This window comes from Symphalangus syndactylus, chromosome X (genome assembly GCF_028878055.3).
Source record: "Symphalangus syndactylus isolate Jambi chromosome X, NHGRI_mSymSyn1-v2.1_pri, whole genome shotgun sequence".
Taxonomy (NCBI): Eukaryota; Metazoa; Chordata; class Mammalia; order Primates; family Hylobatidae; genus Symphalangus; species Symphalangus syndactylus.
In genome coordinates, this window is record NC_072447.2 from 66,630,206 (window position 1) to 66,644,685 (window position 14,480).

Sequence of the window (14,480 nt, forward strand, 5' to 3'; positions counted from 1 at the left end):
ATCTTGGCCAGGCTGATCTTGAATTCCTGACCTCATGATCCACCTGCCTCGGCCTCCCAAAGTGCTTGGATTACAGGTGTGAGCCACCGCACCCAGCCCGGGTAAGGGATTTTTTCACTTTGATTCACGGCAGGCACCACTTGCACGTGCATATCCCTGTAGTTCTCTAAATAAACAAGGTTTCGGTAGGGCACAGTGGCTCATGCCTGTAATCCAAGCACTTTGGGAGGCCGAGGCGGGTGGATCACCTGAGGTCAGGAGTTCCAGATCAGCCTGGCCAACATGGCAAAACCTCGTCTTTACTAAAAATACAAAAATCAGCTGGGCATGGTGGCATGTACCTGTAGTCCCAGTTACTTGGGAGGCTGAGGCAGGACAATCACTTGAACCCGGGTGGCGGAGGTTGCAGTAAGCCAAGACCACACCACTGCACTCCAGCCTGGGTGACAGAGCGAGACTTTTTCTCAAAAAATAAACAAATAAAAATAAAGTAAAATAAAAAATAAAATAAAATAAAATAAAATAAAATAAAATAAACAAGGTTCCTTGAAAGAAAAAAACTGACACCTTAAGGTCTCTCCAGAGAACTTCACAAGCAAGATGGTATAGAGCAGGGATGGCAAGCAGGTATCAATTTATCCTGTTGAAATACTGCTGAGAAGACTTTTGAGGCCCCATTTCAAACCAGTGAGAAATAGTGTCATGAGATAAACAGTGTCTGCCAGGAGAATGGGGGAGCTCTAAGTGTGGGGTGACATGCTTGCCATCCTGGAAACTGTGGAAGGAGAGAGTAAGCTTTAAAGTCAGACAGCTCTGGATTTTAATTCCAGTTCAACCACTTATAGAGTGACTTGGGCTAATTATTTCATTTCTGAGTTTCAGTTTACTCATGTAAATAACACCATCAATTCTGGAGAGTTTTTTTCTCCCCCAATAGAGATGGGGTCTCACTATGTTGCCCAGGCTGGTCTCAAATTCCTGAGCTCAAATGATCCCCCTGCCTCGGCCTCCCAAAGTGCTGGGATTATGAGCCACCATGCCCAGCTGGAGAGTTGTTTTTAAATAATAAGCCTGGGGTGATAGCCCAGAAAGAGTAATTGCCTCAATGAACTGTTGGTATCATCACCAATATCATTAGACATTCAACTATCACCAGTTCAGGACCTCAACTTCACTTAAGAAAGTGAATGTGCAAGACAAGATCCTATTATTTGAGAAGTTGAACTCCTACTATTTGTCTCAAGCAAGAGAGCAAAGAGAAGCTACAAAGACATCCTTTCTTCCCTCGTTTCATCCTCCCCAAATGTTAAAATTCTACTCACTTATAGTGGGAGCTGGGGATAACTCCATCTGAGTTGTTTCTGCTTCCCCACTTGGCCTTGTGGGACCCAATTCCTCTGGCTCTACAGGCATCAATAGCTGTGTAGAGCTGCCCCCTTCTCCAGCTGGGGACTGCAGCTCCTGAGGAACCTCTCCCAAAGCTGGTGGGGTTGGGAGTGTTGGTTGCTGTTGTGAGGACTGCAGAGTGCCAAGGGTCTCCTTGGACTCAGATGTAGCTGCATCAGTTGAAGATGGGGTTGTTGGGTAGCTGTCAGGCATAGGCGTCCCATCTTTCTCGGAAAGAACAATAACAGTGGTTAAGGGGCAACCAGCCAATGATGAGGGGAGCCACCCCAATCAGCAAATGTGGCCTGATAAGTATCCCACCCAGCCAGTGATCACCCCCACAACAAAAATGCTCCAAGGAACATCTCTGGTCTGGTATACTAAGGATGAAGGTTAAGGCACAGTGCTATCTCTGTCCCAAGAATGCAAGAACTGGAGCTCTGACTCTGTGGATCCTAAGAATAAAATCCTTTCTGTGCCCTGCAGGTGGAAGGGGGAAGATTTCAGGCCATATAGGGTGAGGCTAAATGTCTCTGTAGGTACACAGAAAATCTAACTACCAAAATCCTACTGATCCTCCCACTTCATCTATTTGGAGCAAGAAATGGTCAGAATTTCGTTCAAAACTCTGTTTTTTTTTTTTTTTTGAGACAGGGTCTCACTGTTGCCTAGGCTGGAGTGTAGTGGCACAATCATGGTTCACTGCAGCCTTCACCTCCCGGGCTCAGGTGATCCTCCCACCTCAGCCTCCCAAGTAGCTGAGACTATAGGCATGTGCCACCACACCTAATTTTTTGTATATTTAGTAGAGACAGGGTCTTGCCATGTTGCCTAGGCTGGTCTCAAACTCTTAGGCTCTAGCAATTCACCTGCCTCGGCCTCCCAAAGTGCTGGGATTACAGGCGTGAGCCACTGCGTCCAGCCTTTCAAAATCTTTTTTTTTTTTTTTTTTTTGAGACAGAGTCTTGCTCTGTTGCCCAGGCTGGAGTGCAGTGGCGTGTTCTCAGCTCACTGAAGCCTCCGCTTCTTGGGTTCAAGCAATTCTCCTGCCTCAGCCTCCTGAATAGCTGAGACTACAGGCGAGTGTCACCAAGCCTGGCTAATTTTTGTATTTTGAGTAGAGGCGGGGTTTCGCCGTGTTGGCCAGGATGGTCTCGATCTCCTGACCTCAGGTGATCCACCCGCCTCGGCCTCCCAAAAGTGCTGGGATTACAGGCATGAACCACTGCGCCTGGCCCCAAATTCTTAAAGTATGCTTTCCATTCCCTTGCGCATGTTCCTGTTCTATTACTAATAAAATGCAATCATTACACAGTTGAAGAATAGCAAAATGAGTTCACGCCCAAAGGTAAAATAATTATATGCTCCAATTAATGAAAGACAAGTCACTTTATAATGACATCTGCCTCACCCTAAACACCATCTGTCCCCTTCCACGCCTCTTTTCTTCCAGTCCAAATTATCCAAGGAACATCTACAACTTTGTCTGATGGAGGCAACACTGCTAAGACTAAGTGTGACTATGCCACACACCAGGGAAAGTAGTAAGTTGTATAGTTATCTTCTAATTGGGGCCTAATATCCCTACCCCACAACAATACAACTTACTACCTCACCCTGGCATGAGCAGAATCCTCTATTAAGGGCAGCAAGCAAAAGGCCATTTTATGTGGTGACAGACTCTTTTAAAGATCTTTTGCTACATTAAGGGTACCAAGGCATCTACCCTACTTCACTGCTTTAAAAAATATTGTGCAGGCTTTGGTACAATCATTTTCCAACTCAAGTGCGAAAGGATACAGGTGTAGGGAGGCAGAAGAATGTTCTGAGGAAATATGGGTGGGGGAGACATATGATATCACATGAACCAATTGATAGAATCACAAAATGGCTACTGACCATTGTTAAGAAGATCAGAGGGAATAGGAAGCATATGGCAGTCATATCACTAAGCCCACAGAGCTACCTTCATGAACAGCACACTATCCAAGACAATGTTCCTAGACTTTTAGATTCCATGGACCAATAAAATTTAATTAAAAAAAGAACAAAAAGTAGAGACTAATGTGGGGGTTGCCAACTTTTAGTTTAGCCATGTAAGAAAAAAACATCCAATCAACATCATTTAATAAAAATATTTTGGTACCACAGAATTAGGAATATGATCTCTAAATACAAAAACAGCCTTTTAAATGGAATAAATTCAGCTTTATGAAAAAGGCATTAAAGCTCCTTGATTTTGTTCGTTTCCACAGAGGAGTGGCATTTGAGAACCAATGTCATCAGTTATTCTCATGAAGTGCCACACCATGGTGGTCATCAAAGGACCAGCCACTTCAAAGATGTACATGAACATGCTGTTTCAGAGGACAGAGTTGCAGTCAGGAAATGAACAAGACACATGACCTCACTACCCATGCCAGAACGAAGTAGATAATAACCAGAACAAGAACCTGAACAGAGCCAGTCGGAGAAGAAGTGTACCACCGTGGGAAAGACAGTAGACTGTATAGTTATCTCCAAGATGGGGTATGACCCTAAAACTATACAATCTACTACCTCATCCCACAGAGCACCAGTGTCCATCTTCAGCCTATGTGGGCCAGCTACTCGGAACTATCAGGATAAAGAAGCAACCAACTGATTAGTAAGAAGGGAGAAAGGGAAGGAGAGTTACCTGAGAGATTCTGTTCGGTGGAGTCATTTGTCTTAGATGCAGTACACTGCAAAAAGAAGGGATAGACCAATGTGGGACTTTGCAAGCACCTAAGATAGAGGTCAACTGTAATAGTCGCCATCCTCCACCCAGACCATCTAGGAGTTCAGTGATCTAATGGAGAATGCTTTGGTCATGTGACCAAAGGAAGGTGATCATTTCACTGTGCAAATATATGTCCAATTTCTCTATACATACTCAGTTTCAAGAATGGTTTGGGGCTGAGGGGGAAATAAACATGGAAGGAAAGGATAATAAAAACCCCCTTAGGAATGTGCACGATCATGATCATTCTAGCAAGAATTTCTTGGTTTCATCTATGTATTTTTTTCCCTTCATGGGGCTTATTTTTTATTTTGTCCACTCTAGCCTTTTCAGTCATATGCTAGGTTCACTTATTTTTCATCCTATATCATGTTGGAAACAATGTAACTGTGTATTAGGTAAAAAGTTCTATATAAAAATATTTGTTAGATCAACCTTGTTATTTTAACTGAACACTTCACTACCCTTATTTTTAAGCTACCTGATTCCTTAACTGCTGAGTAGGGTGTACTAAAGTCTTTCACTCTCAAGTCTTATTTCTTTGTATTTCTATCAGTTTTTTCCCCATTTTATATCAAGTGATAAACTGTAATGTATAATTCTATCAACATTTACTCAGACATTTAGAAGACTTCTGTCTGAGGTCCCAGAAGTTTCAGAAAACAGTAGGTAACTTCCTTCTAAACCAAAATTATATTAGTGATTTTATACATGTAAGCCCTAGAAAAAATGACATGTGGTGATGGGGTTCAGAGTACAAATATTTTCTCTGATCTGACACCTAGGCTGATCTTACTCAAATGACGGAATAGGGTCATCTCGGTAAGATTCCCCACACTGGCAGTCCACCAAGAGAAATGGAAGTGGGCGACTAAGAGCATGGACTTAGACAAGGTTATTCTCCTTGTCTTGATGCTGTCCTTGGCGGTAGAAACTATGCAGTGTGACTGTTGAGTGAGAAGCCATTCTGCTTCTGGCTCCAGTTTTTCCCATGACACTGGAGAAATCTCCCCTCTAGGTTTGAATTCTTTCCCCTACAAACCAGGTGAATGTATGGTAAATTTGAAATAAAAAATTTCCCAGGTTCAACGTGAACATTCTAGGATTCTTCAGTGATTCTTGGTGCCATGTGTATGCCAAAACCACATTACGGCAGACACAGTCAAAGATGAATCCTCCCAGCCCTTGGGAATCACCTGTGCACTCTGATCCCTGTTCTCCTTATCTTCTTTGCCTTTATCAGTTATCTTTGTTTCTTCCTCAGCCAGTTGTTTCCTGCGCTTCTCGCGCCTTTCTTCCAGCTCCTCATCCCTCAGGAATTCCAGGTGATTGACAATGGACACTTTAACCACTGTTTCAAAGAGGCAAAAATCAAAGGCTGCTCTGGTGGGGTCAGGGAGGAAGCCAAGAGGCAGAGCTTGTAGCCACAGAGAACCAGGGAAACGACTCTCCACACGTTTGCCCTAGCCCTGGAAGGCTCACTACTGCCCTGATAACCAAGCTGCCACGCACCTGAAACACAGTCATGCATGCTCTCAGCATCGAGAACTTTGCATTCTTCTGTCCAGCGGGTCAGGGCTGTGGGGATGCTGGACAGGGTTCCTGTAGGGAGAACAAAGGGGAATGAGATTCTTGGCCTTGTCAAGCATTAACTGATCCACCGATCCAAAAATTGCAGTATTTCCCTAAAAGGACCCAAGGTCTATCACAATGTTTAGAACATAACAAGTACCTAGAGACAATAAAGTTTTTGTTGCCCACGGCTAAGTCACTGAGTGGTTCTGGCTCCTATAAAATGGGGGTTTTCTATAGGGCAGACACTGTCTTGCTTTTCCTCAGCAGGGAAAAAGTAGAATCTGAAAAATTCTACCCTCCCTTTCACCACACAAACTTGCCTGCTTGGCTGGTAGCTGTGCTCTGATCATGGAAAAAGTCATCCAGCAGCTCATCATCAGAACGGGCGATGATGTGGACGTCATCGTTGCCTACCAGGAGGCGGGCCCGACCCCGGCTTTGTAGGGGAAGGCTGCTGCTCAGCTGAAGGATGTCAGCAGCAGCTGAGGGACCAAGCAACCTGTAGGGTAATGGGGGGTACCATGATCACTGTTAAGTCCAGAAGTGCCCTGCAACCTGTTACCGTGATAACCTCTTCATGCATCCTCTATTAAATGCAGAACATGATTATAAACCTGATGATGTGCACACAAGTCTAAGTTATTTTTCTGAATACCACCCTGGTTTTGTACTTAATTTGTATATTATTCTATAGTTCCTGGCACCAAGTGGGTGTCAATAAGCTCCCACGTGCCAGGCACTGCGTCAGGTCACACTGCCTCCACTACACCCTCTCTGTTGTCTGTACACCAACCATTACAACACTTATATGCCTTTCTTTTACTTAAGATTGTTTGTCTCACTAAACTCTAAGCCTGAGGGCAGGGATCTTGTCCCGTCTATATCTAAAGTGTTAAGTGCTTGGCATGAGACACTTAATAATCGCTAAATACATGCGCAGAACTATTGACATAATTTGGTATTCCCCAAAAGGCGGCACTCCCCTAAAGGCTGCACATGTAATCCATGAAGAAATGGAACAAATACCTTATTTGTGTGTGTGACAAGAACATTAAGTGATGGACCATTTCCCCCAAGGTTGAGACAATGCTAAAGCACAGTGAAAATTCTTACAAGAGCTCCGATGAATCCAACAGATCTCTGTAACTCACCTCTGGAGTATAAGAGGAGGGTTGGGCTGGCGATTCCCAGGGTAGTGAACATGAATGGTGTGGCCAGTATTGGCCGTCAGCTGCCTTAGGGTTCTCTGACTGCGCCCGATGCCCTGGGTGAGACGAGTTGTTGAAGAGCCACTGCCCAGTGTCAGAGAACTGTGGTCTGCATGGCGCACCATCAGTGGATGGGTGGTAGGGATATTTCCTGGGGATGGGGGGATGTCTGCTGCAAGGACAATATGTAAAAGGGTCAGTGTCAAAAAGAAATTTCTTCTATGTTTGTTCAAGCAGAATCATGTCTCCTGGGCCTTACTTCCTCACACGGAAACCTGAGCTTTGTCCTTTCTCCCTCATTCCCACAACTCATCTACAATCACTGACACTACCATAGCTTATGCCATCATCTCTCACTTAGATACTGCAACAGCCTCCTAAATAGTACCTTCTCCCAATCCATTTTCCACACTACAGTCACAGTGGTGCTTCTAGGCCCCTCAGATACATGCTGCTCCCTTCACCTTGAAGACTCCTCTCTCACTTCTTTACCTGCCCTTCTGTTCTTGGCCTAAGATGTCACTTTCTCTGTGAAGCTTGACTTCTACAGATTGGGTTAGATAACTCTTTACCTCTGTGCTCTCTTACCATACTGCAATGTAATGCCTGCTTAGTTATAATTCCTAATAAACCACTCCTATGAGGAACGAGGACTATTTCCTTCTTTACTGCTGTATCCCTAGTACCTAGGATACAGTAGGCACTCCTCAAATATTGTTCAATTTGCTGAATGGACAGAGGCTCAACTCTAAGGGAAACTGATGAAAATCACAAAAATGCAAAATAGTCATAGACGTTATCTTGAAAGTTATCTAATCCAACCCATTTTTTTCTCAAACTTTTCATTTACAGGTGACAAACTGAGGCTCAAAGAGGTAAGAGATTAATTGGCCAAGAAAACAGACCAGAACAGTTCAGTGTTTTCTACTACATCATGCTTGTGATTTAAGTTGTCAAGACCTGCCCTATCAAGACAGCTTGATTCTAAGAACTCGATTCTAACTTGACGCTAAAAGGGAAGTTTGACGCTGATGGGGAAGGAAGAGATTCACTCGTTCTCCCGAAAAGATGCATCCTGGATGAATAGAGTGAGTATGTTCAAATCTGCTCCCTAAAGCCAAGCTCAAAGGTGACCATTCAAACCCTCAAGATCTTGTGTTACGGACATAAGGATTACTGATTGCCCTGCCACTGTGGTGTGCACATGGGTGCCTGATGCAGTCAGCCTTGGTCTCTCTTTTTCAATCAAGCAAATCATCAAGTTGTCCAGGCTCTAAAATGGCTGCCTATTTACTGAGGTGAAGGGAACAAAAGCAGCCTCTCACTATTCCTTCTCCTAAGTATACACTAATGAGACAGATGGATTCAGATATCCCTTGCCCCAGGAAGTCAGCATAGGAAAAGAAGTGCTGTCTGTATCAGATCGGTTTGGTCCACTGCTTGGCTTACCCTAGAGAAGGGTATAAGAATCAAGAGAGAAAAACCCAGCTGAGCCCCTGTATCTTACTAGCACTGGAGAACATGTTGTCAAACTCAATGATGAGATCATCCTCCCGGTCAAAGCGCTCAAATCGGACCAAGGGAGAAGCGTTCATATCAGGATAATCCTCATCCAATTCCATCTCAGAGCCATCGTCGTCATCGTCTTCATCTCCCTCTTCACCTTCATCATCCTCCTTAAGGGAAAATAGGAGATGGAGAATTGCTGGAGGTAAGGGTTTTCTGAAGCCTGGTGCCATGGCCACATGTGCACATGAGGGAGGGAGACGCTGAGGCTAGCAACCCAGACTGTTGGTTTTCTGCAGCTCTATGTTCCCACGGAAGAGGTCATCTGAACCAACCCAAACGCAGTCCCCCCTCACCTGATCATCTTCCTCATCTTCCTCCTCCTCCTCCTCTTCATCCTGACTATCATCCTCATCCTCGTTACTGCCACTGCTGTCCTCTTCCTGAGTGTGCTCCTCCTCATCCTCAGGGTCCAGGATATTCATGGAATCTAAAACAAAGGGAGCACATTGGAGGACTAAACTGAGTAGCTAGAAAACAGGCTACTGTGCAGGCCAGCAGGCTGAGTGGGAAGGTGATGGGATATCTGACTCTATGAGAGGAAGAACCAGATCTGGGGTGATGTACAGACTTAGTGAGCCAGACCCGATTTCCTGAGAGTGCCAATCAATGCATCAACACACTGAGCAGGGTGGCTGAATGTGGAGGCTGGCTAGAGGGTGGTGCTTGAGGAGCCATGGTCTAGGACTTGGCCAAGTCTGCTGGTGCCCCCTTGCCTTTTCAGCCCTACTTTGCTATTGACTATATCCTGTTGGCAAGAGGGAACCTGGAGCGATGATAGCAGGCGGGTGAGAAGAAAGCGAACCAAGTAAGAAGTGACAAACTTTGGGCAAGCAGTAGTAACATGTTATTTGAAAAACTGGCTGAGGATAAAGTGGATGGTGTATGTCAGCGCATGCAGACAGATGCTTCCTTATTCTGCACATGTGGGCAGCTGCCTCCAGGAAAACCCTAGTGTAGTGTCTGTCAGACGTGCAGGGCAAGAAGGGAGGCCTTTCTGGCCTCGGCACTCTCACCTTCTCGGTTGGCCTGCAAGGTGGAAGCTTGGCTGAGGTTGGAAGGAGCTTCATCCATCAGCACGTCCTCTTGTGATTCATCCTCTCCACTTCTGCTCACTGAAGGTTACAGAGCAGAGCCTTCACTGAACAACAGAGGACTTCCCTTTCCAGACTGGGTGCGTCTAAAGTAGCTATGTACACCTAGCAAATATCCACTTTTTTTTGGATGAGGGAGAAGACCTGGATTGTCTGCTGTCAGCTAGCTAGGTGAGCTTGGCCAGTCACTTTACCTGTCTGAGTCTCAGTTTCCTCATCTGTAAAACAGGATGATCACATCTGCCCTGCCAATCCCACTAATTGTGAAACCACAGAGGATACTGGGTATAAAAAAGCTTTGTAAAACTTAAGAATACATGTCTACTTGCATTTATCCTTTGATTTCCTTGATCAACAAAGTAAAAACAAGAAACACATACACCCTCAGAGCCAGGTGACAGTAGGGTACCTTTGCCATTTTCCCTCTGAGATTTATAAAGGGCCACCCTCAGGGAATGATCATTCTTTTTACACTACTTCACTGAAGAACTGAAAGGAAGTGCTTTCTCACCCTACAGCCTCCTCTAGGCCTCCATGAATAAATACTCTTTTGATGTGCTTGATGTATCATCTGTATCAATGGCCACTCCCACCACCTCCCCCACACAGGCAACACTTGAGACTGCCACAGGCCTGTAGACGTCTTGTGAATTTCTCATCTGTAAGACCGTCAACATCAAGACAAGCAGCGATCTAGGCTGGCTATGAGCCCTTAGGCAGAGCTGAGCAAGCAGATGATGAGAAAAAGGGTCCTCCCAAGAGAGACTGAGGCAAAGGAAGAGGCTATACTCAGTTCTGGGGCTCTCACCTATAATTGTACTGTTCCCAGATCCGCCATCCCTCTCAAGCAACTCATCTATCAGGTCCTCCAGCTCATTCTCAACCTGGAGAGAAATAGAACATATATATGGATGCACACAAGTCTATCATTGTGCTAGCACCGAAACCCTAAAAAAGGCCAGCAAAGGAGCATACATTTCTAGGATAACATGTGACAGAGGATGTTACGTGAAACCACACATTCAGTGATAATTAGCACAGAAACTACCACGTGCTACCAATCCACAATCAGACTATCCTTCAAATTGGTCCATCCCAGTTATCTGATACTGGGTTGTCTTTATACTGTCCAGGAAGACATAATAGATCTCTTTAAAGCCAGCAGCTTAGGACCACAGGCCCAATTTCTTACCCAATGCTACCAGCTCCAGAAATTACAATGCTTTCCTTTAGGGTCTTTAGAAGACTGCTGTTTTAATGCCCCAGCAAGAGCTGGTGCTATAGGCATAAGGTGGTGTTAAGGAGCTTCCAATAATGACCAGAGCCAAAGTAAATCAAAGACCCGGGGCCCAACGGTCTCAGGCCAGCTTTCTACTTCAACATTTCACCCGTGCCTAAGTTTTCTGGTTGGGATCTATATCATTTCATAGTACATGGCATCCTGGCCCTGCCCCCACCCCTCTTTTAATACAGTACAAACACATTTACTGAGCATCTCCTAAGCATATCACCCATGCTCCTCTGCAAAGCAGCCAGCATTGAGGCAAGGATCTAAAGTACTCACCCACCCACACCACCTGGCAAGGGTTTGGTTCAGCGCCGCAACAGGGAAATGCTGGGTGATCTGCCTCCCTACCTGCATCTCTTGTGAACTGAGCACCTCAGGCTGCCCAGCAATCACCACTGAGTCGGTTTCAGCCTCCCCATCCATGATATCCCCATCTGCCACCTCTGTCTGAGTGACATCATGATCCTCCTCCTGCACTTCTGCTTCCCCAGGCTCGCCTGAAACAATCAACCAACCAGCAAAATAATCAAAGAGTGCCTATGTGCTGGGCACCATGAGGCAAGCGCAAAGACAATAAGGTCCCTTCCTTGGGCAAGTTTGAAAATTCTCAGAGAATAAACGAATGGGTGACAAAGGAAAAGACAAGGCTACGTGTGAGGATAGCCAAACAAGGCTGTATTTTGAAGGAATTCTTTGTGGGGCAGATTCCCACGCCACTATGACAGATCTCTGGAAGGCCAGCAAGTTCCCAGGGAAACACTACCAAGCCAGAACAGTTGTGACCCCAGGCCCATAAAGCAACTACTCCTACCCCTCCAACTCTCCAGTCCATTGGCTCTGATTCCCTACCTGGGTCCTGCTGGTTGCTACTGGAATCTTGAGAGGCTCCTTGGGCATCCTGCTCAGACTTGTTCTTGCTAGAAGCACTCTTGCTGCCAAAAAGGCTACTGGGCTGGTTCACAATCCGGGAAAGTGTTTCCAAAGGCTTCAGAGCAGCATTGACTGTGTTGGCCATGTTGGGACTGAGATAAGGGAAGATAAAGAGATGGACTGAGCACAGAAATACTAGGTGTCTATTTTCTAAGTGACACTAAGCTTCTTACAATGGAATCTACTAAGAGAAAAGGGGCATAAGGTTGCACAACTAACACTCTACTTTTGTTTAGGAAAAAGAAAAATTGAATTAAATGTCTTCAAGGAACCCATCCTAAAAGCAAGAGTTAAATCAATGCCATATTTCATGGGGCCATAGAAAGCACATGAGTAACAAATTATTGACTGGAAATCAGAATGTATTCTGGATGACCACATGCAAGCAAGCCACTTCTCAGATGTTCTCGGGATTTTTTTTTTTACACCACCAGCATTTAGTCCCCAAACCCTAAGAGCTCAAAGGAAGGAACATGATGAAAGTTCTTTCTTTTTTTTTTTGGAGACAGGGTCTCGCTGTGTCACCCAGGCTGGAGTGCATTGGCACAATCTCGGCTCACTGCAACCTCCACCTCCCAGGCTCAAGTGATCCTCCCACCTCAGGTTCCCAAGTCGCTGGGACTACAGGCATGAGCTACCATGTCCAGCTAATTTTTCTATTTTTTGTAGAGATGGGGTTTCGCCATGTTGCTCATGCTGATCTCGAGCTTGTGAGCTCAGGCAACCTGCCCTCCTCGCCCGGCTGATAACAGTTTGAAGTCCTGTGAATTTCAAATTATACTCTGTAGGGCTTCCTAGAGTTCAATAAAAGTACAACAGGGGCTGCAGTTGGAGGTGTGGTGTGATTTCTAAGTGTAATAAGCTGTGTGAGACCAACTAGGTGCCCACTAACACCAGAGCAGCTCTGCTTTTATCTGCTTTATGTGTGTATTTATGTGTGAGTCTATGTATGTATGTATGCATGTATGTATGTATGTATGTATGTATATGTGTGTGTGTGTGTGTATGCCCACTAGTAGTACACCAAGATGGCAGTCTCTGATATCACATCACACTAAAAGTAACCAAGACTTGTCAGAACAAGTGATCCCAGGAATAGGGCAAGGAAGGGATAAGGTAAGCCTGGGATATCTCATTGTGCCAAGAAGCTTTCAAAAATTAATGGGACAGCTGGGAGTGATGGCTCGCACCTGTAATCCCAGCACTGTGGGAGGCTGAGATGAGAGGATTGCTTGAGCCTAGCCTGAGCAACATAGTGAGACCCTGTTTCTATAAAGAGGAAAAACAATAACAACAAAAATGGGGAGAAAAAAATTAATGGGATCATTACCACAGGCCCAGTTGATCAAAAAGAATAATGACAGTAATGGAATTATTCATTACAAAGTGGAAATCTAACAGAAACCACCCTCCCAAGAAGCTGGGACTACAGGTGTACATGCCCAGCTAATTATTGTATTTTTGTGCAGAGACAGGGTCCCACTATGCTGCCCAGGTTGGCCTTGAACTCCTAGGCTCAAGTGATCCACCAGCCTCAGCTGTGATCAAATTTAGCATCACAAGTATTGGGACCAAGTGGTATTTACCTGTCTCCTGACGTGATGTGAGAAGGGCAAATATCACCCACGTAGTATTTTTGCCAAAAATGTTTAACCTGACCCTAACCATTAAGGGAGCAATTACATCAACGTAGACTGTGAGATGTTCTATAAGACATCAAGCCTGGATTCATCAAAACAGGAAAATGTCATAAAAAAAAAAAAAAAAGAAAAATGTGACAACCAAATGCAACATGTGATACTGAATCCTGGATCAAAACACTCTCCCTCAGAGTATAAAGACATAATTGAAATAACTGGGAGTATGTGTATATAAAATTGTATAAATTTAGTATTATTACTGGTAAATTTCTTGGATATGACAACGGAACTGTACCCATATAAGGGAATGTTTGTTCTTTTTTTTTTTTTTTTGAGACGGAGTCTCGCTCTGTCGCCCAGGCTGGAGTGCAGTGGCGCAACCTCGGCTCACTGCAAGCTCCGCCTCCCGGGTTCACGCCATTCTCCTGCCTCAGCCTCTCTGAGTAGCTGGGACTACAGGCGCCCGCCACCACGCCCGGCTAATTTTTTGTATTTTTAGTAGAGACGGGGTTTCACCGTGGTCTCGATCCCCTGACCTCGTGATCCGCCCGCCTAGGCCTCCCAAAGTGCTGGGATTACAAGCGTGAGGAAATGTTTGTTCTTAGGAGACAGATGATCAAGTACTTATAGGTAAAGTTTTACAGTGTTTGCAACTAATTTCAAATGATTCAGCCCCTGAAAGGACAGGAAAGGAAGAAATAAAGCAAAATGTTCAGCAATGGTTAATCCAGGTAGACACATGGTGTTCATTACAGTACTGTGAGTCTGACATTTATAAATGTTTCAAAAAATTGATAGGTTTGTTGCAAAAGGACAATTTAGTCATCTTGAAGGGGCCACATAGGTCAAAGGTGTAATAATTTGAGCATGAAAAAGTGACTGCAGTGATCCAAATAAATTCAATCACTAGTTTAAAAAAAAAAAAACAAACAAAAATGAAAAGTGGAGTCCATAATACGACTTAACAGAAAGCCAGAAAAAAACCTACATTTGAATCTCGAATGTAAATAGAAAGAAATTAAGTTTTTGTAC

The 14,480-nt window shown here is 44.7% G+C and overlaps 1 protein-coding gene across 18 annotated transcripts in view; it reads right to left on the reverse strand.

Annotated features, from left to right (window-relative positions):
* HUWE1 (HECT, UBA and WWE domain containing E3 ubiquitin protein ligase 1) overlaps nt 1-14,480 on the reverse strand; it is a 154,756-nt gene that overhangs the window by 20,518 nt on the left and 119,758 nt on the right. For 14 of the 18 annotated variants that reach the window (XR_008654901.2, XR_008654900.2, XM_063634803.1 and 11 more), the window contains 12 exons: nt 11,728-11,900; nt 11,227-11,375; nt 10,399-10,474; nt 9,513-9,611; nt 8,793-8,926; nt 8,438-8,606; nt 6,874-7,102; nt 6,043-6,221; nt 5,660-5,749; nt 5,344-5,498; nt 4,064-4,109; nt 1,323-1,610 (listed from right to left, as the gene is read on the reverse strand). Coding sequence is in view for 16 of the 18 variants with exons in the window: in XM_063634803.1 (XP_063490873.1) it covers nt 1,323-1,610; nt 4,064-4,109; nt 5,344-5,498; nt 5,660-5,749; nt 6,043-6,221; nt 6,874-7,102; nt 8,438-8,606; nt 8,793-8,926; nt 9,513-9,611; nt 10,399-10,474; nt 11,227-11,375; nt 11,728-11,900 (1,787 nt within the window). In the remaining 2 variants the exon portion in view is untranslated. The remainder of the gene's footprint in view (nt 1-1,322; nt 1,611-4,063; nt 4,110-5,343; nt 5,499-5,659; nt 5,750-6,042; nt 6,222-6,873; nt 7,103-8,437; nt 8,607-8,792; nt 8,927-9,512; nt 9,612-10,398; nt 10,475-11,226; nt 11,376-11,727; nt 11,901-14,480) is intronic. The other 4 variants (XM_063634810.1, XM_063634811.1, XM_063634809.1 and 1 more) reach the window with 2 other exon arrangements.